General features: G+C 22.7%; 2 protein-coding genes across 7 annotated transcripts in view; one reads left to right on the plus strand and one right to left on the minus strand.

Moving 5' to 3' along the window:
* LOC129609587 (soluble guanylate cyclase 88E) overlaps positions 1 to 22652 on the minus strand; it is a 133313-nt gene that overhangs the window by 57704 nt on the left and 52957 nt on the right. Inside the window, exon 2 of the mRNA XM_055521592.1 lies at positions 5752 to 5784. The gene's annotated coding sequence lies outside the window, so the exon portion shown is untranslated. The remainder of the gene's footprint in view (positions 1 to 5751; positions 5785 to 22652) is intronic.
* The window catches only part of LOC129609588 (uncharacterized), a 47110-nt gene that overhangs the window by 18936 nt on the left and 5522 nt on the right, over positions 1 to 22652 (plus strand). For 2 of the 6 annotated variants that reach the window (XM_055521593.1, XM_055521596.1), the window contains exons 1-7: positions 618 to 726; positions 1488 to 1670; positions 3636 to 3848; positions 8858 to 8927; positions 9638 to 9729; positions 20450 to 20872; positions 22125 to 22352. In XM_055521593.1, coding sequence (XP_055377568.1) covers positions 1580 to 1670; positions 3636 to 3848; positions 8858 to 8927; positions 9638 to 9729; positions 20450 to 20872; positions 22125 to 22352 — 1117 coding nt within the window. In that variant the 5' untranslated portion in view covers positions 618 to 726; positions 1488 to 1579. Of the gene's footprint in view, positions 1 to 617; positions 727 to 1487; positions 1671 to 3635; positions 3849 to 8857; positions 8928 to 9637; positions 9730 to 13132; positions 13654 to 15661; positions 16310 to 20449; positions 20873 to 22124; positions 22353 to 22652 lie in introns of those variants that run through there. The other 4 variants (XM_055521597.1, XM_055521595.1, XM_055521598.1 and 1 more) reach the window with 4 other exon arrangements.

Genomic DNA, 22652 nt, shown 5'->3' on the forward strand with positions numbered 1-22652 from the left:
AAATTTTTGGAAGATTGAAAAAAAATTAAAAAAAAATTGTTAAAATTTTAATTTCTACATAAATATAAAAAGTATAACTGCACTGAAAATCAGATGAAACAGTGAATTCCAAATTAAGACTATACTTTACTTTCACTTTGACAATGACGAACATTTGACATTTATTTTACACCAGTAAGAAAATTCAACAGTGTTGAAATACAACAGTTGTTTGAATTGAAACACTAGTAATCAACTGCACAAATACATAACCATAAATAAATGATAATGATTTTATGTGTACCTGTATTTTCAAAGAATATATACCTGCAAAACAGAATATACTAATGTAAAATCCCTAGTAAATTATTACCGTTATATTATCTTTACACACAATCACAAATTATTATTACATGCACATTTTTGATGTATAAAGTTCCAAGTGATCTTGAAAGTGAAAAATAAATACATCAAAAGTTTATTATTGAAAAAAAAATGTTTTATTAATATTTAGCTGAAAATAATGAAAAATTATGTTAGTGTGCAAGTCCATACAAACAACAAAAAAACAGAAAACAAAAAAAAATCAGAAAGCAACCATAATAAAAGAACAACTAAAAAGGAAAATCATATTGAATAAAAAATTTATTTTTAGGACTCATTTTAGAGAACTCAAATTCAATAGATCATCAGTTTGAAAAAATTCTTCGTTGAGGATAGACCGCTTTTTAAGTTATAGTAAAAGATGTAAGATTCAAAAGAAAAGTATTTACACAAACATACATAAGTATTTAAAAAGTATTAAAAATTATTGCATTAATTATTCATGAGTTTCAATTAACTGAAGGAATCAAATTCAGCATAAAATAAGAAACTAAATTGAAAGGAAAAAAAAGAATTTTTTGTAAAATAAAATTAAAAAAAAAATAAAAATAATAAAAATAAAATAATAAGAAGATCAATTAAAATTTTCACAAAGCTTAAAGTTCAAAACTATAAGTAGGTGATCTGATTCTCCAAATTTCACTGTGGATAATTTTAGAAAAATCCTTGAAAAATTGAAATATAAAATTTTCAAATTATAAAAAATTATTTTCCAAAAATATTTTGAAATTATTTCGAATGATTTTGAAGATTTTCAATTAAAATTAAATAAAATAAATAAAATAAACTATAAAAATAAAAAGAAAACTGCAGAAATAATAAAAAAAAACAAGTTTTCATTTTATAATTTTAATAATTAAAATTTTGGAATTCATAGTGTAAATATCATATAGAATTTCATTCACATTCGATTGAAATATTAAAAAAGTGACAATTATTTAAAAAAGCAAAAACAATTACATAAAAAAAAATCATAAAGAAAAAATAAAAATTCTCCATAAAAACTATTTAAAAAAAAATTTAAATTTTTTGTAGAATTAATAAAAAAAAATTAAATACAAAAATTTATAGTGAGAACAAATTAATTTTAAACGGACTTTTTTCTACTTTTTTTTTAATTACAGCGAACGAGCCAGGATTACGATTAAATTAAAATTAACAAATTTAATTTCTAATTAATTAAGTTTTAAAAAGAAAAAACAAAAAACTAATCAATATGTTCAAAAGCCATTTGGATATGATTGGGAGGAATGAAACCCCCAGCAAAAAAGCAAAATTCTGGCAATCATATGTCAGATCCTTGAAAGGTAAGCTCAAAAATATTTTTAGAGAATAAGAAAAATAAGAAAAGAAAAAAGAAAAATTTTTTTTCCACTACAAAATCATTAAGAAAGAGACAGACATCATAAATCTATTTTATTATTGAATGAGAAGGAAAGAAAATACCGATGTGTTATGAATTTCATTATACAATTTATATTTGCACACATCATCAAAAATATAAAGAAGAATTAAAATAATTTTTAAAAATAGTTAATATTTATTTTGAAATTTGAGTTTTCATTTCAATTTTTGTTTATTTTTTCGGTTCATTTTTTCTTTTTCGAAATTTTTTTTTATAGTTATGAGAAGGCAAATAGAAAATCAAAAATTTGTTCTTTTTGTTTTTTTGGGAATCTTGCCAAATTTTGGGAAAAAGAAAATTATACATTTTTTTGGATTCTATTCAAAATATCAGTAATAGAAAATACAAAAAAAAAAAATATACCTATGCAAAATGAAAATTTTTTTTTTTCTGAAATGATTATCATGACTTTAAAAGATAAATTGATTTTAAAAATTTTTGAAAAAAATAAATTTAGAATAAAATAAAAATAAAATTAGACATGAATTGGAAAATATAAGAAAGCATTCTTTTATTATTAAATGGGCAAAGTTCATCGTTATATAAAAAACTTCGGCATATAATATGTAAAGATGATCTTTAATTTTGATCCATTCTTGAATAGGTTAAAGTCTTTTGATCAGATTTTGAATGTAGTTTAGCTTTAAAAAATGTTTATTCTGAATTTGTCACAGTGTCTTTATAGAATATAAGTCACACTTAGATTAAGCTTAAATTTTGTTTAATCTATTAACCTTATGACTGAGATGAATAACTAAACACATTTGAAAACTTCTTAACTGATCTATGATTATTTAATTTTAATTTATGTGTTCGATTCCTAAAATACAATCATTGAAATTGAAAACTTTTTCTGAAATATTTCATTTTGTTTTGCTGAAATTAAATATATTTATATTCAAGATTGTCAATAGAAATAAATTAAATAAATCATTAAATAATTTTTAAATTTTCCACCTTCTTTAAAAATAATAATCTTTAATTTATCTATTAATTATATCTGCAGATTTCCAAAATAGCTATTTTTTTTAGATCCCCTATGCCTGCAGATTTAGTATACAAAGAGTCATTTTCATATTAAAATATTAGATTTTAATACACCCTTCTCCTGTAAAAACCAAAATATAATTTTGTATTTATAAAAATTATAATGTCCTGGAACTAGCTATTTTTATATACGAGCAACATAAATTTTTTGCAAATATTTTCGCTGTCTGTCTTCTTTTTCAAATCTATTTTTAAAGAAAATATTAATGAATTATAAACACAGGCAATTTTGTGTGATATACATGTACATACACATGTACATATTTTATTTTGAATCGTAAATAATTTATACTTAAATATTTAAAAAAAAAGACCACTTGAAAAAATTATAAAAATTAATTTTTGAAATAAATGCGTACTGAAATTTGAGATGTTAAAGATATTGAAAGTTGGACAAACTAAATCTTAATTGAGTTTAAAATTAGAAATGGAGTTACCTTTTTTGAAAACTATACAAATATGTTAGAAATTTTGTAGTTGGTTCTAAAGTAAGAAGCATTATGCAGCTATAAGGTTATTGAAAATCAATAAGAATAATAAACAATTGCAAATATTATTTTTATTTTAAAAAGAAAATATACCCAAATTTTCAATTTATTTAATTGTAAGAGCCGAAATAAAATGTGGAAAACTATTTTACATAATTATGACCAAATTCTTTCTCATCTCATTCAATATTATTAAATAATTAACAGATAATTAAGTGAACTGTTGAATAAACAACATTTAGTTTTATTCAACATTTAGTTTAGTATATTCAACCAAAAACTCATTCTACAATATTATAATAATGCATCATATTTATATTTATACACTTCAGGATCAGAAGATATCCGTGCTCATGAAGCTCCAAAACCATACAGACCATTGAGCTCTTATGATTCTCTTCCATCACACTTAAGAAGCATCTATGATGAAGCAAGTGCTCCAAATGAAAGAATCCAAAGTACTGGCTATAGATATCTTCCAGTTCATAGAGAAACTTATGGCTATTCCCCAAGACCAATCTATGATCATCATTATAGCAGAACTAGTAAGTATTCAATGAATTCATTAATATTAAAATATCGTTTATAATTTAATAAAACCATAATTAAATTGGAAAAAGAAATAATTAATCCAAACGAAAATTCCATATAATTTAATCGGCTTTTAAAATTAATCAATATAGATTTCAATCATTAACGTTTTATATAGCAACATGCTTATATAGATTTTCTGACTTTCTGATGCCAGCTATTAAAAATTTTCATTATTACATACCGATATACATACCATTAAGTAAAAATAAATAATTTTTACATTTATACTGATTCATAATGATTCATTATTATTAAAGAATTTTCTACAGTTTTGTTTATAAAACAAAATAAAATAACAAAAAGAAAAATTAAAAGTATTTTCATTTCGCTTAGGGAAAAATAATTACAATTTCCAAGAATTTTAAATGTTTCTGATATAAAATTACATTAAACAAAAATTTTAATTGGATTTCAAGAAGTTTTTACGAATTCAATAAATAAACTGGCTGTTCTGTTCATTTAACGTGTTAGTCATTTCGTAATTGAAATTTTTGCGGCTATAACTAAATTTTCATAATACTTTATCAAAGATATGCAGAAATGTTATGCTTAATCTTGATCAGGTCATGTGAAACTAAATATAAAGAATAATTGTCACATTTTTAGAGTTAAATGCGGTTAATAAAGCCATTTTAACGAAACATTTTCCGAAGCGCAAATAATTTTTAACCCTTTACAGCTCACGTTTAATTTTTATTTTAGAGTTACCTTCAAAATTTTAAATGAATTGTAAAAATCCGATATTGATAATTAAATTTCAATTTAGCGAAATATTTAAAAATTATATAACGATAATCTTAATTACGTCATTTTCCAAACAAAAAATTGTAAAATTTTTTTTTATAATTTCAATGTGTTTTAATAATCATGAAAATATTGAATATCTTTTGCCAAATTTAAATTCCCAAAAATAAATTTTTCATAAGAAAATTTTAAAATTTTTCAAAAATAGAAAATAAAAAAAAAGCTAAAAGAAGAATGAAGGAAAATTATGTCGGTTTTCGCCATGTATTTAAAATTTTTGTATTAAGTGTACACAGAAAACGTGTTATTATGAAAATATACAGAATTTTTTTTAATTATTTATATAAATGTAGCATATATTTCATGCACACATTTGCAAAGTTGTTAGCGACAGAAACTGTAATGAAATATTATGTTCCTAGAACTTTATTATGTTCGGATGATTTTCCGTCTCTGACATAGCTAGTCAGTTGGGTGCTATAACTTTTTATCATAATTATTTTTTTTTTGTATTTCATATACTTACATTCAGGCCAGTACGGTACTATTTTATAAATTTAAATTCACGTTACAAAACAAAACATATGTATGAATATATGTATGTATACGCACACTTAAGGTACATCCACATATGTATATATACAAATATTATAGTTTTCTAAAAAAAAAAATTAACAACAGATTTAAAAATATTTTCAAGAATAAAAAATTCAAAAAGAAAACAAATCAAATTTAATTTTACAAAACAGAAAAATTTCAAATTTTCTTGCTCTCACATTAGAACATTGGGGAGGCGCCATTACCAATGTTATAAAAATATTTAGGTTAGCAAAAATAAAAAAAAAAAAAATTAAAAAATTAAAAAAAATCTTTTTTTTTTAATTTATTTTATAGTAAAAATGTGAAAATAACGAAGAAAGTATGAGGAATTTGGGCTAAGGTTGATTGATAGAAAATCAAAAAATATAAAAAAAACAGAACAACCAACTCCCGAATAGAAGAGATAAGAAATTGAATGAAAAATTATTTCTAAACCCAATTTCGTTTTACTTCTACAAAACAATAAAAAAATAAATAGGAAGCAAATTACTGTAGTTCCTTTTTTCTTACCATTCAGGTTACACATGCTTGTATTTTGAACATCTGTAAAGAAAATTTGAAAATATTATTTTTCTTGTTATCGATTTCGAAATTGCAAATTAGTTTTTAATTAAATTATTTAAAAGATAACAGTAATGATTATTGTTTTTACAATTTACAAACAACATTCCAATTGAATAGCTATGTATGTATGTAGGTACACTTGACTTAAGTATATATTTTTTAATCGAAATTACAAATCCGAGGTCTAAATTATAATAAAGCCAGTTTTTACGGGTTTCCGTAAAACCGACCGAAAAACCTTACATGCCCCAAAATAACAAGAGTGTATAATATTTCTTCAAAAATAATTAAGTGACGTATGTTTTCACATTTCTCACGGAAAGCTTTTGCCGACCTCCGTACATATATCTCTTGAATATTGTTCGTGTCGTTTATCGAATACAAGTTAACCGATGTGGATTAATGAAATACGAGCTATATTCTTAAATTGCTAAAGAAAAATGTACTACTTTACAAACTTTTAAATGACATAATTACTTCATTTTGAAAATAATAATTAATTTACGTATATTATTTTCTCTCAAACATTCCCCAACAATCCATGGAAGATGATTTGATTTTAAGGGAAGGCAATCAAATGAAAATACTTTTAATTATAATTCAGCATGCTTTTTTTACTTCTCAAACACTTTAAATGAAAATATGTATATACATAATCTTTAAGATTGTATGTATTACTAAATGTATTACTAAATTACTAAAAACATTTAATATTATAAAATTTTTATATTTTCATTTCTTTTATTCATTACAGAATAAATCTTTAATAAAATCGTTGCATCGATAACATTATTTAAAATACAATATAGTTGTTTTTAATTACAATTGAAATTTTCAAATAATTTATAAAAAAAAATCGAAAATATCATATTAATTAATAAAACAAAATGTAAAAATTAAAAAAAAATACAAAATTTAGAAATGCTTTTTTATGTTTACAAAATTAATTTTATAGGAATTAAATTTTAATTAAAATATTCTTTTTTATATGGCAAGCCCAAGCATATATAAAAGGCATATAGTAGAAATTTTTGCTTTTAAAATAGAACCATTATTATCATAACACTGAAAAAACTAATATAAAAATACTAAAGAATCCAATCACTAGAGATAAAATACATTAGGCTAACAAAACTGACATTATATAACATAAAGAAAAATTCATACTCTTAAAAATCTAAATAACTAATATATACATACATACACACAAGCAATGTGGTTAAAACCGAAAATTAGAAAAAAAACGTGGGATGCATTCATTAGCACATAAAGTGATTTATGCAGACAGCTGCTATATTTAAGGCAGAAAAAAAGAATAGAACTTTTGAGTACGTCAGTTTTAGGACTACATACATATAAGACTAAAGAAAGCATTAAAAAATGTGTTAAACCAATACACGAATCAGAACTCAACCAGCAGAAACGTTATTAAATTGTTATAAAATTGCATATCATGAAAAGTAAATATTTTTAGGATAAGAGTTTCAAAAAAGAGAAGAGATTAATATTGAATAACTTGAAAAACGTTGTTTAAAATTTGTGGAAAGGGTGTAAAAATAGGAAAAAAAATCTAAGAAAAGCTGAATCTACGATGGTTAGCATACTCGTATTATATTTTCCTCCCTTTATAAATGCCACATTAAACCTAGGCTATATCTCTATCGAAAGATTCTAGTCTAAAGAAAATAATAAATCGAAAAATTAAAATTTGAAAAATAAATTTATACTTAAAAACGACGATTATATTAGGGACTTAAATTATAGTGTTAAAGTATATTATGCAAAGCATTGATTGATAAACTTAACTATCGGACACTAGAGATTATTCAACAAAGTTTTTGGGTAAAAAGAAAAATGCCACTATATTGAAAAAGGTATAATTTGTCTTTACTATTTTTAATGATTTGACCATCCTTTTTTACTTTGATTTGATGTTTAAAAAAAATAAATAAATAAATAAATCAAAAATTCTGTATATATACAATTAAAGTGTGATCATTGAGATTGTTGTTGGAGGATTTTAAAAGACCTAAAATTTCCTTGCACTTTTTTTTTATATAGAAACTAATTATTAATCACATACAAAAATGTAGTTTTTCAGTTTCAAAATAAATTTTTTGAAATTCTATGAATAATAATATGAAAATAATTTTTGCAAACTTTTTAAATTTGTACATAACATATAAGAAACATGCAATACGAATACTATTTTAGTTATATAAACAAATTGAAATTCTGTATAGTGAGGAAATTTTAGAAAATAAATGTTTTCTCTATATATAAACATATATATATATGTACACATGTATGGAAGAAGTAGCAAGTATAAAAGAAAATTTTGAAAAAGTTTCAATAAAAATCATATGATTTTGTACATTTTGTAATTGCATAATTGTAATGTGTTTCAACCATAAATTATTGGTAGAAGAGAAAAAAGATACTGTTATTGTTAAAGTATACATTGCCCAACATTGTACAAACCTACGAAATTTTGTGTACAATAATATACATTATACTTATATCTATTTGAATCAAAATATTTAAATAGCGTTCACTTTATGAACATAAATTTTGTTTTTACATTTTATGTGAAGTAGGCTACATAATAACATGCTAATGGCATAAAAATTATGGCAAACAGTCATTAGTCATCAATAGTTTAATTCATATTTTTTTATAACATTCTAAAAGCTAAACATTTCATAGCTTAATAAGCATAAAATAACATTTTCCTCATTTAGCAAAAATATTAATTGCTGTAAGTAATTTAAGCTAACATTCAGGAAATAACATTCATACTTAACTTTTTAAACATAATTTAATCATAACAACTGTTAAGAAAGTTATTAAGCAAATGGTACATGCTTTATAAATTTCTTATTTATTTTGCTTTTTGCTGTAAATGTCAAAAAATTTTTTATTATCCATACTCGTAGAACATAATTTTGGCTCATGTGATTATTCTGTATTTTAAAAAATCTTTACAATTATAAGACGTTATGTTAAATAAAAAATTTAATTAATTTTTTGTGTATATATTAATTAATTTCAGTTCCAGCCAACTATGATGTTGAACGTGCTTGGAATGAACATTTAAAACGTATGCAAGAAATTGAACGCAGGTAATTATTATGATTTCAATTATGTTGTCTTTGTAAATTTAAGGGCTGAAATACATTTAAATTCTGTATACATTGATCATGTAAAATGCTAGGTCATATTTTGCCATAGTCTCCAAAATAACAAAGTTACCATCTTCTGTCTTAAATTTTAAAATAATTTCCCGATTAATATTCTACAGTATGGGTGCTAATCTTAAAACTACAATATATATCTTACAGGCTGGTTTTTGCCCATTTTGGAATATTGTAATAATCTCTTAAATTGTTTTCTGCCTCGAATTTAAATATTTAATATTTATCTTGATACCAGTCTGTTATATTTTTCTTGAATTAAAATTAGAATTACTGAAAACTCAAAAAACGTAAATTAATTTCAGTGTATTTAATATTTATTTGAATGATAATTAATTTGAACTAGCTATTTTAACATAATATTAAAATTAGGACTCTCAAGAAGATTTCAATTAAAAAAAAGTTCTAATTTGGATTTTACAATAAAATTTTGCAGATACAAATTGCATTTATGAAATAGCAATCTAAATTTCAAATTACTATTTAGGTTATATTTGTTTTTAATTATATTAAAAACACCTTATATTTGGAGTTTTATGTTTTAAATTTATTTATTTTTTTTGAAATTACAAATTGTTATAATTAAACTTTTCATTATTAATAATTTTCTTAATTTTGTTTTATTTTTTTTTGAACAGATATCCATCTCGTTATGGTCTTTACTTGAGAGACAAACCAAGCCCATTAGTTCCACTTGAATATGAACCAGAAGATAAACCTCTCCTCTCCGGTAAGGAACGCAAATAAATATTAAGTTTCAAGAACACTAATTTTTAATTTCAATACTATGAACAACGAAAATAAAATTATAATAAAATTTAGAAACAAAAAACAAATAATAATGAAACATAAAATAAATATCTAAATAAACAAATAAATACAATATCGAAAACAAATTTTAAACCAACAAGAAATATTAACATTATTCTGAAAAATAAAAAATATACAAAAATATTATTATGAGAATACCATAAAACATTATGTAAAAATTAAAAATATATGAAAATAAAAAAATTTTGAAAATTATTTAGCGGTCACACAACATATTTAACATTATAAAATTTTTTCCTCAAAACAAAACGAAAACAACAACAACGACAATATTCAGATCTCAAATGTATTGAGTCTCTTTGAGATAAGCAAAGAATTTTTTTAAACCATTTTTTTTTGAATTTTTTTTTTTTTAACATTTAAAAATTAAAAATATTTAAGAACATATTCAAAAAATTCAAATAGAACATTTGATTACATTCAAGATCATGCTAGAATTAAGGCTTGATGTAAATCAAAATATAAACCGAATGCTATAATCTTGCATTGAACTCTTTATTGAGAAGAGAAGTGAATTTATTGTTGCGATATATTGCTTATAATTGTAAATATGTATGTAGTTCCATTTATGCATCTTCGACGAATTTTAAATAATTTTGGATGTGTTTTATGTGAGAGAACAAAATAAAATTCAACATCGGGATCGATCAATAAAAGACATTTTGTTTCGATTATATTTTGAAATTGTAGCAATATGTTGCTCAAAACTGTTTTATTCAACATCTCAACAAAATATGCATACATTCATTTAAAATATTCAAACATTTATGAAACATATTGTTTATAAACATTGTTGGTTAACTGAGTTTAAATTTTTTTAAACCTTATTAAGTATATTTTAATAATTCATAATTCATATAAAAAAAAAATATTTTAATATTTCAACATTTCAATTTGAAAACTTTGAATTATTTGTTTTTTTTTTTAATTGTTACATATTATATACATATTAAATACATAATTATATTGATTTGACTTGGAAACAACAAATACATAATATAACAAACACAATTTAAAAATTCGTTAAATATAAGCTTTAACATTTTAACTATTTACTTTATTTAATTATTTATTTTTAAATTTTTAATTTACTATATATTTAAATATTATAAATATTTATAAAATTTATTTTCATTCTCTAAATTTTCCATTCTATGAGCTTGCATTATTCTCATTATTTGATTTCATTTCAATTATACATTTTGTACATACATATACATGTATATTTTTTTTTTTCAATTTATCATTAAAAATATATACGTGTATTGTAAACATTTACTTTTTATACATTCTATCCTACATAAAATTCATAAAAGAGTTCTGAAATTCACAATTTTATTTGTAAATTTTATAACTAACTTTTAATAATAATATGAATTCTTCAACTAACAATTCATGATTTATTGGGTAGGGTACATGCTATAATTATTTATAACGTTACATGAGAAATTTTATGTTGATATCACTAACTTATTTTATAGAATTTAACGAAAAATAATTTTTGGAGTCAGTTCCATGAAATTTTCTTAGTTTTATCATTTTTCATGTATTAAAACTATGTTATAAATTTGTATCAAACATTTGATCAAATATTCGGGAAATGCAAGTTTTACGATTTGATACCATATGTTAAGAATTAAAAAATCATGTTTTTTATAAATTTCACAATCAGGTATCATTAATTTTTATAAATATATAAAACAAAAACATTAAAAATAATTAACAAATATTCAATTTGTATTTTATGTATGTAAATCCTTTATTCATTTCTGGCATGTGTATTGTAAAAATTAACGATAAATATCATTCGTTACCAAAAAGGAAAAGAAAAATTTATATACATGTATATATATAAATGTATATATGGAAGTATATATTTATATATATATATGATAAAAAGTGTAAAAATAGCAAAATTCGATTAAAAAATTTATTAAAACAAAATAATTTGTTTTTATTTAAAAAAAAATCTCAAATTCATAAATCAATTTCTTCATACTCGTAACCTAAACCCATTGCCATCTATAATTGGTTTCTTATAAATGGTTTTTGTTTTTGATCATCAGAGAATAGATATAAAAAATTTAAAATATTAAAATTACCAAACTGAGTACATTTGAGGGCACGCATATTGATATGCATGTATTTATGGTTATAGGTACACCCAATTCCTACCGCATGCATTTTATTGTTTAAGTTGAATGCGCTCATAAAATAATAACATAAATAACGTATAATGATTATTTTCACTACATTTTCATTTTATTAAATGCCAAAAAATTGAGTTACAAGCAATTGACTCGAATTGTTCGTATGTTTAATTATTCGCCGACAGTATTTCATCATCGAAACGAAAATGTTATTCTGATCGACCGATTAAACTGTAGGTGAATACAACCAAAACATTTTGTTTAACTATATATTTGATCTATTTCTGATTATTTCCTATTACCAAGTCCAATAGTTTCTAAACTATAAATAATATTCTGTTAATTACAAACTAAAAACGCTAACATGCATTAGAGGTATTGGAGTTCTTCTAAATAAGTGAATATGACACGCTCGTATATTGAAACTCTAAAGTGTTTTTTTTGCAACTCTTAAAAGTCTGTATAATTAATTGTTTTTATTATTCAAATAAATGCTTTACAATAACGATTCTAAATGTAATATCAAAACGTTCGTGCTGGCGAAAGGAAGGAAATACCTCCTCGAGCTTTAATATACTTAAAATTTGAATGAAAGGATTCATTTAATTTGAAATCTACACGGAGCGTCAAAATAAGTTGGAAGGAACAAACGAAATATAGAATAAATCTGTATTAGATTTTTCAAAACTAAATAAATAGACTTTTAGAATTATTTTCGAAACGCGTAATAATAATTCAAATATAAAGAGCTCATTATAGGAAATTTGATAAGTAAGTTTTAATTTTACATTAGCAACATTATTTAATTTAATATTATATAAAATAGACAATTAAAATGGTAGTGATCGCTTGTCTGTGTCGGTCTGTGTTTTCTAATTTCCTGCAATCAATGTATTCTTATAAAAAATATCTTGTAATTGTTTTAAACTAAATTTATTAATAAATCTCATTACATCATCAAATTCATATCATATATTCACATTCATAAAATTTATATAATATTTTAAATTAATAATTTTTTAATATTTTTTTTTAAGTTTTTGCTTATTTGCTTTTACATAACTTTACTAAAATAAATTTTGCAAATATTTTTTCTTTCATTTTTATTATTTTTTTCTGCATCTATACTTATACAAACAAAATGTGTCACAGCATTGAGGAAGATGTTACGAAAGACAGAACATCTGATAAAATATTATGATAGCATCTAGCATTACAAATTATTGTAATATTTTTAAAATAAATTTTAAACCGTTTATGCATTTGCTTTTATGACTTAAGCTGATTTTTATGATGATAAACAAAAGATAAAGTTAAACTAAAGTATTGAATAAGTATATTTTTTTTTAACTAAAACAAGCTATGCTTAAGGATTTGGTTGCATATTACGAAAGAACAAAAAAATAATTAAAAGACGGTAAGATTGCTTAAGTGTATGTGATGTGAAGAAATAAATTTGGTCTATTATATATGGTCCTTTATGTACATAAATTAATGTAAAAAAAATTGATTTTTTCATAAATCATAAATAATTCTTGTTTAATCCTAAACTGTTGGGAGAAATTTAAAAAATCGATAATTAAAGTTGTGTCATATTTTAATAATAAATCATTCAGTGTGCGACTGTTTGGCAAGACTATACAACAACAGTAAAATATGATGCCTATTACAAAGTTCAGTGCTGCATTTTTATCGGGGAAGTGAAATTAAAAATTTCACAATTAGAAATTTTTTTGCCAAATCTTTTCTTTTAAGTTTAACGCACCAATAAATTCGAAATTGGTCATTTGTTTGAAATCGACAATGCTGTTTGAAATTTCCTACTTTCTTACTTCTATCAGAAAAATTGTTTAAATATTTCGGGATCAAATCGTATACCTTTAATTACACTTTCACCTTCACATAGAATTTTTACCCCAACCCGAAATAAAAAAATCCTAATAAAAATTTATGCAAATTTTAGATTTATAGTAATTATTGAAAATTTGTTAAGAATTTATACGTTTCACATTATTGAAACATGGTACAATTCACGCTTTATAATATCACAACAATTTAGCATAAAAATTATTGTATTGCCGACGGAAAATAGTGTTAATTCCCAATTTTTTGCTAAAATAAAGGAATACATATATTTTTAATTGAATTAAGTCACTATATGATTGATCATTTACAAAAAAAAACTAAAGCCTTCAAAACTCTGTAGATCCTTTTGACAATTTTTTTGACAACTCTTAATTTTTTAAACTTATTCTTTTTTACTTCTTTTTTTGTTGAATTTTAAAATGTTTTTAGAAGCGCTTTTTACCTTCCGCCTCTGCCTCAATAAAATATTTTATATTTATTTAATTTTAATTTTATTCTACAAATAAAAATATTTTAGCTTACAATAATCCATTTTTAGAGAATAACGAATCCAATAAGTTAAAAACAATTTCCATCCATTAAAAGAAAAAAAATTGAAAATTATAAAAAATTATTTTGAATTTTATAAAAAATTTTAAATGAAAATCATAAGAAAATTAAAAATTATGCATGTGAATTTTAATATTTCTTTTTTTTTGCGTCATAATATGTACAAACATAAAATTTATATTTTTATGTTTTTTGTTTATAAATGTTTCATATTCATGAAATAATTGTTGGTTTTAAATTTATTCGTTTTTGATTAAATTCGAGAAAAATTCGCAAAACGAAATTAATAATTGATTATTTTACATTACACAAAAATTAAAGTTTTAAAAGTCGAATAACTTGAAGCTGGAGTATGGTTAACTATCCTGTATTTGATTATTAAAGAAATCATTGCTTATCAAAAAATATCCAATACGAAGCAGCTTTCGTTTGCCCTTTTGCTTAATTCAAAAACATTCTAACATTAAATTAAATCAGTCCCTTTAATTCAATAAATATTTTACAAAAGTTTAATGAAGGGTAGTCAGTCAAATATTTTAAACTTGAAGTCGATTTTTAAATAATTTTTTCAATCTTTTTCCTAAATTTATATGAATTAAATTGGAAAGACAACTTTTTCCCATATAGATTTTATAATTATAAATTAATTTGATTTTTTAAGTCTTAACGACTCCTAAAAATTTAAATGGCTACCGAATAACTTTCGTTAAATTCCCAAAAAGTATAGAATAATATTATACCAATACGTACCTATATAGCGTATACTCATTTATTTAAAAACTATATAAAAATTTTTAATACTATTTTATATTAAGTATTTTCAATACTTTTATTTTAATATTTAGCTTTTTCACTAAAAAGAAAAATTGAAATATAGTTTTGCTTGTAGTTTTTTATTTCATTTGGTTTAAACCAATGCTAAAACTTGCTTGACGCCAGTATACGTTGAAACTTACTCTTATTACGGGTAACGTATTAACTATAATTCAGCTTCATTTTATATTTCGACTTATTTGCATAATTGTATAAGTTAAAATACGGCATATTTTAAATGTAATGTTTTAAGTAGAATTTGGCTATAATTTTAAACTTAAATTTTGTTGATTTAAAATTTTCTTTTTAATTCTTAAAATATTTTTTTCATTTGTTATATATCTTTTTTATCATAAAGTTTAAAAACTTAAAAAAATAAACAAAGAAATTTTCAATTTTTTTCTTTAAAATAATTAAAATCCTTCTTATATCCTTTCTTTCATTTTGTAACAGAACGTGCACCAAGTGTAATACCTACTATACCACGTGCGTTAAGCGTACCACCAGCATCACGCGGTGCTAGAGCTAGAACACCAGCATTTGAACCATTGCAACCACTTCCACCATTGAGTGAAGCAGCTGTTTTTTAAAAAACGGAATTCATTTAAAAAAAAATTTTACAATTGATTTTTTTTTTAAACTTTTTTTTTTTTTTATAACACAACTCTTTTAACAAAAATTAATTATTTTATTTTCTTAATTATTTTTCATTTGATCGTAATCTGTCCTTTTATTTAAAATATATATATTTATTATTATTAAAAAAATAAGAACACAAATTTAAAAAAAAAAGTTTAAATTTATGTTTTATTTTCTGTAAATTGTAAAACCAAAAAAAAAAATGTTCATTTTAATTAATAAACCAACACAAAGAAAATTTTGAAAAGTGAGGTTATGTGCTGAACTAATTTTTTAATTAACCAAACAAATATCAATTTGAACACTAAAAGAAAATAAAAACATAAAACATATGTAATATATATACAACATTTAATATTAAGTTTAATATATAAAACACATTAAATATATATTTAAACACATTATTTAAACATTAATATGAAAATTATTAAGAGAAAATAAGCATTTCAGCGCAAAATATTTTATAATATTTAATATTACAATTATAAAACAATATAATTTACATGTTAAAAAGGTGGAATATTATTTTTTAATTTATTTTAAATAAAAATTGCTTTATTTTTTTTTTCTTTTTTTTGTTAAAAAAATATGAGTTTTTCATTTAATTAAAATAAGCACTAATATCTCATTTGTACAAAGAAAACTTCACGCATCTTTTACTTTTTTTGCAATTACACCTATACCCATAATACATTTTGTAAAATTTTTCGAGCCAAATCATACACAACTTTTTCCTAAACATATAAAAGTATACTAAGTGATTATGAACGGGTCTTGTTCATATATGTACATATAAAAGAGAATGTGTGATTGTGAAAATTTTTTAATTTCGTTTTCAACTGATCAACTTAAAAGGAATTTTTGAATGGAAAGACTACATTGTAGGTTTTCATAATTATGACTGCAACGCCATAGTTTAAAGTTTAGATGAGCAAAAACAAGGAAAATTTTGCAGAAAGTATAAAAATATACGTGAAAGAGAGCATCTAAATGTTTGTTGTATTGAGTTTCACTTACAATACATTATAAAAGGAAATCCCTCTTTTATTTAAAAAATCAATGCTAAACGTGTATATGAAAGACATTATTTTATACAAGCGCGTTATAATAGAAGCAATCATTAAAAATGGAATGAATATTTATTTCAACAAAAAAAAGTACTTTTCTTATGTAAAAATCACTTTTCCTAGCCTTAAAGTTCAAATATCGTACAGGTCAAAAAAATTAAATTTTCTTCATTATAGAAACTTCGCGTTTATTGTAGTAGAATTCTATGATAAATGTTTTTTGCAACTTCACCTTTTTTTCTAATTCTGTTCAATTTCGAGCACATTTTTATTAATACATTACAATTTAATTCTTTTTTAAATTATGAAGTATTTCTACCCTCATTTTCTCCTTATATCCAATTTTCTATTAAATTTTAATTTTCCATTAAATTATACTCATGAAAGTTATTAAACGAACAAGTTATAAAATTAAAATATTTAAAAAAAATGTTTAAGCGATTGAAAAATAAAATTTATTTTTAACTACTCAAAATCAATAACTACTCATACTCGTAAATATAATATCAAGTTCAATTTCAAATATAAAATAATTTCTTCTGCAGATTTATTATTCTTATCACTTATCAGGATTAAATAATTAATAGATTTAATTGCTTAATTGTTTATTTTATACTGTTAGATACTCATACTTCTGGGTTATTGTATTTATAGTAGATACTCATATTTTCTTATTGAGGAATATAAGAATTCACTCTAAAGACAAATATATAAATTATAAAAATTTATAGTATCTTAATCGAGAATTTAGAAATCACGATTTTCTTAACATTTTATGTAAAATATAATTTTAGTCAACAATTTGAGATTAAGATTTAAAATATTTAAGAATACGAGACACTTTCATTCTTTCAAGTGCATGAATCTATAATGCATTTATATTAACATATTTTTAGAATTTTAAAGTTAAAAAATATTCCCAAGGTGAAATTGAAAATTATTTTTAAAAATGATTTTTAGAGTTTCATTATAATTACGAAAATCGCTAATTATATGAATTGATTAAATTTTCTTTTCCATGTTATAAAAGTTTTGATTGCTTTTGAAATTTATTACTTGAATGATGCTAACTAACACATTATTATTATTTATTTCTGCTATATATTTTTATTGAATTCAAGTTCCTTTCATAAATATCAGCACAACTTGAAAATTTTTCTAAAATTTAATACTGAGTTATTCACTTAATTTCTAGTGAATAATTCTAAAACTTATTTTTACCTACTCACACTTAAAATCTAAATGAAAACTAAATGTAAACCAAAAAAATTACTTAACTTGTTTGGTATAAAATTTGTCCTATCTAAATTTAGATTTTCAATTCAAAATCTACAAAAATTTAATAGAAAAAGAAAATGTAAAAGTTGAAATAATTTCAAATTCAGATATTTTGTAAGCATGCAAACGTATACAAATGCAACGGCAAAAGAATGCTTTTGTTAGAAAGAGAAATTTAAAATTCTCATAAGTATCTCTATAACATTTTCTTATAACGTGTTACCAAATATACAATTTATACGATATTGTAAATTGCAGTTTTCATATACTAAGATTTCATTGATTTACAGAGACGTCAGTAAATTTTATTGTCTTATGTTGATTTTCTGTTGTTTTTAAATAAATAAAATAATTTAAATTAAGCCAAAATTAAATTTAGAATAAAACCATAAATTTTTTTCAATTTGTCAAATATTTTAAACACTACAAATGCTACACGTATAGACATTAGAATTTTTTATTTGTATTAATGTTTGCAAAACTCGGAAATTATTAAATTGGATGATGTTAAACAGATTTCTAAATGTTTAACCATTTATGGGTCTATAAAAACAACAAAAGATTCATAATCATTTCTATATTTGTACACATTAAAAGATTATATGCAATTTCTTATTAAATACATACATACACACATAAGTATATAACATATATATCAAAATATTTTAACTAACATCAACATAAAATCATTTTAACATTGCAGAATTTCGTACATAAATTAAATAAAAATAAATAAAAAGAAACTGTAATAGCAACAACAGCAGCTGTTGGCGACAATTCAATAAGTTTTCCTCTTTCATCGTCTTTTTTGTTTACAAGTGAAAATGTTGATGTTTAAGCAACAATTTCGAAATAAAAGTTTTCCTTTTATTTTTCTCAATCAATCAAGAAAAAGCTAAATTATGATTACAAGGATAAATTAACTTTAACAAATATGTGATTGTATATATTATTTACATACATTGTAGTACCCATCTAAAAATCTTATATGCTACGGAAGGAAAGTGGGCAGCAAAAGGAAACTGTTAGAAAGAAATTCAACAAAAAAAATTTTCATTTTAGAGAAAAATATTATCCTTGATATTTTACTTTTGTATAAGAATATCCTTTTATTTTAAGTTTATATGTGCAAAGATGAGAATCAACATGTTGAGCATTATGTGAAAATAGAAAATATATACAAAAATAATAAAGAAGATGAGGAGTAAATAAAGTAAATATCAAGGACATTATTATTCTTGTGTCACAATTTAAAATTAAAGGATCAAATCATTTTATATTTAATCATATCGAGTGAATAATTTTTTAAATTGTAAGTCATATACTCTTTGACATCGGAATCTGATATGAATTGCAAGCATTCTTTTATTATAAGTACATATAGTTAAGATGTACTGGCGTTCAATTACGGAAAAAACGAAAAAAAGGAAAGATATGACAAAAAAAATTTTAATTTAACTTTGAAATTAAAAATTTAATAGCACACATATGATGTTGAAATTGTGCACAATAAATTTTTTTAATTTAATTTGTAAAACTTTAATACTTAATATTTCTAATTCAATTTCGTAATTCTTCAAACTTTTAATGAAATTTTAATACACTTGCTCTTCACAATTTTATTTATTAAATTAGTTTTATTACTTTTTAAAAATGTTCAAAATAATCAATAAAACTTTAAAAGGTTTAACAAAGTTTAATTTGACAAAATTCAAGTATTAAACGCTTTTAATGTAAGAAAGACAAAACTTAATATTATTTTTATCGTTCTGCACAAAAACCGAAAACAAACTAAAAAAAAATTAAGACACTCGATGCAAAGCAGGTGAATTTTCATTACAAAAGCGTTAATAAAAATTTCATGGAAGAAATTTCATGTAAGTCATGACACCCACAATTTGATTTAAAATATTCAAAACTAAATTCTTATTTGTACGTCTTCTAAGCAATGGTCGAATAGATAATAAATTATTGGAGTTTTTTAGGAAACTTTATACTACTACAATTTTTAAACAGGGCTGCAAAGTAATATAGGTTTTGCATTCCATGTATTAGATTTATGTATTGTTTCATTTTAGGTATATAATGTTATCTAAATGTTGGTTTAAAAGTAATTGTATAAAATGATATTTGAACGTAAAATAAATGTTAAAAAAAAATTAATTATAATGTCGTTGTGTTGTAATTAATTTTTGCTCGTAAAATACACAATTTTTTTATTTTATTAATTTTTTATTTCTTTTATTTATTATTATAGAGAATTGCCCGAAATATATTCCCATCTATACAGCACCACGTTCATTGAGCCTTCCACCACCACCAAGAGGCGCTAGATCAAAAACACCAGCATTCGAACCGTTGCAACCTATGTTGCCATATCGTGACTCGACACCATTACCATCAAGAAGAGGTTTATCACCAATTCGTGAATCATCGGTACCACGTGCTTTATCACCATTACGTGCCTTATCACCATTGCGTGCATCATCTGTACCACGTGCCTCATCTGTACCACGTGCTCTTTCACCATTCAGGGAATCATCTTATGATCCATGGAGAGACATATACAGTAAGTTTGATGATAAACCATTGAGACATTGTGAACGTGAAGGTTCCCCTACACCCGTTAAAGCTGGAGAATGGGGACCAAGGGAAACTGAAGTTGCATATGATGCTGAGGGTAAATTACAAAAAAATAATTTCAAGAGTAAACGATCTATAAAATGTGTAGAGAGTTTTTATAAGTGTTTTTGGCTTTATTATAAATTTTTTGGTAATTGTAAAGCAGGCTGAACTTAAAAAAAAAATGTAAAAATTTTTTAAACAAAAGCAGAAAAATCTATGGGAAATAGATTGACGCTTCACTGTTTTGTTACAAAAATTTTAATAGTCTTCTTATCCGGAAGTTTTTGGCTTGTTCGCAACGATAGAAAGTTCAGTCAAAATAGAAAAGCTTTTCTTCTATCTAAGTTTCTAAAGAAATTTATGAGTTCTTTATTAGAATGATATTTTAGTGAGTTTTTGTGACTCACCTTCCTTATTCTAAATAACAAAAACTTTCCAGTTGTAAGATTTTGTGCTTTATGTTGTTTTTTTTATACTTTTAACTTTTTATCATTTCAAATATTTTGTTTTTTTTTTCAAAAGATTCTTCCAAACTTCCCCTTATTGCTTTTTATAGAAAACTTGACATGCTTTTTTTGATTTACCGATTTGTGGGAACTTATATAATCGTGTTCAATACAAATTTACTAACTGAACAAAGAGGGTAGCGCAGAATATAAACTATGATCTGAAGAATCCATTTACCTTAAGAATAAATTTGTTAATATAATAAATAAATTTGTTTAAATTTTAATTCCAAGTAGAAAATTAAGTTTCAAAGAAGTTCAAATTTTAATTCGAAGTAATTAAAAAACTTAGCAAAAACTACTGCTTAATTTTGGTTTAGCTATTTTAGAATAGTTTAATATCTAAAATGCGTAAGTGTATTGTACTCTTTAATTAAAATTCCTTTTCAAAATTTAGTACGAGAGACCAAACATCTGGATGTTGGCTCTTATAATGAAAATAATGATTCTCAATTTTTGAAGTTATAAAATCGATTCAATTTAATTTGATGACTTAAAAACTTTTCATTTATCTTTATTCTTTTTATTTATTAGATGTTATAATTGTTTGAGCTTAAAAATTTTGGTTGTGTAGCGTCTTAATTTTAATCTTGTTTATTTACTTGCATTGATATTATTGATTCAAGTCACTTAAAGACGAGACTTAACATTACGAAAGTTTCATGTATTTGTATTCATTTGCCATATGAAAATGGTTAAAATTATATGTTCATTTTAAATTATATTTACTTTGAGTTTTACCAAACTAATGTAACATTTCTTTTTTTCAATAAAAAAAAAAAAAAAATTGAAATTTTTTAGGACTCCCAATTTTCCATCCCAGAAACAAATATGCAAGCATTTTCAATCCAAGCCCATTTTTACCAATTTCACGTATCACACGTGATCCATTCTGGTGGGATTTAGAAGATTTGGCACCATTCAGGCCATTTATTCGTGGAACTAGCTTACCACCATTGGTTAGAGATTCATTTTTATCCCCAGTCAAACGGGGCTACTTATGGAGAACACATCCAATCAGACCATTTGGTAAGTATAAAATTAAAAAATAAAATTTTTATTTGTAAGTGTTTGTCTTTAATAGACGTTAGATGATAACTTTTTTTCTTATATATAAATTGTTTTAACAACTTTACAATGTATACGATTCATATGCGTAAATTGGAACAAAGAATATTGGTTTAAAACTAAGTAAAAATTATGCAGAGAAATGCAAAATTCATTTGAATCATTATATAGTAGCTTGGTATTTGAGTTAATCTCTTATTATTTAATTAATAATTAATAATGTAATTTTTTACAATAAATAATGATGCTGTGCAATCTATT

The sequence above is a fragment of the Condylostylus longicornis genome, unplaced genomic scaffold, assembly GCF_029603195.1.
Source record: "Condylostylus longicornis isolate FDR11 unplaced genomic scaffold, ASM2960319v2 ptg000040l, whole genome shotgun sequence".
In the NCBI taxonomy this organism is placed as follows: Eukaryota; Metazoa; Arthropoda; class Insecta; order Diptera; family Dolichopodidae; genus Condylostylus; species Condylostylus longicornis.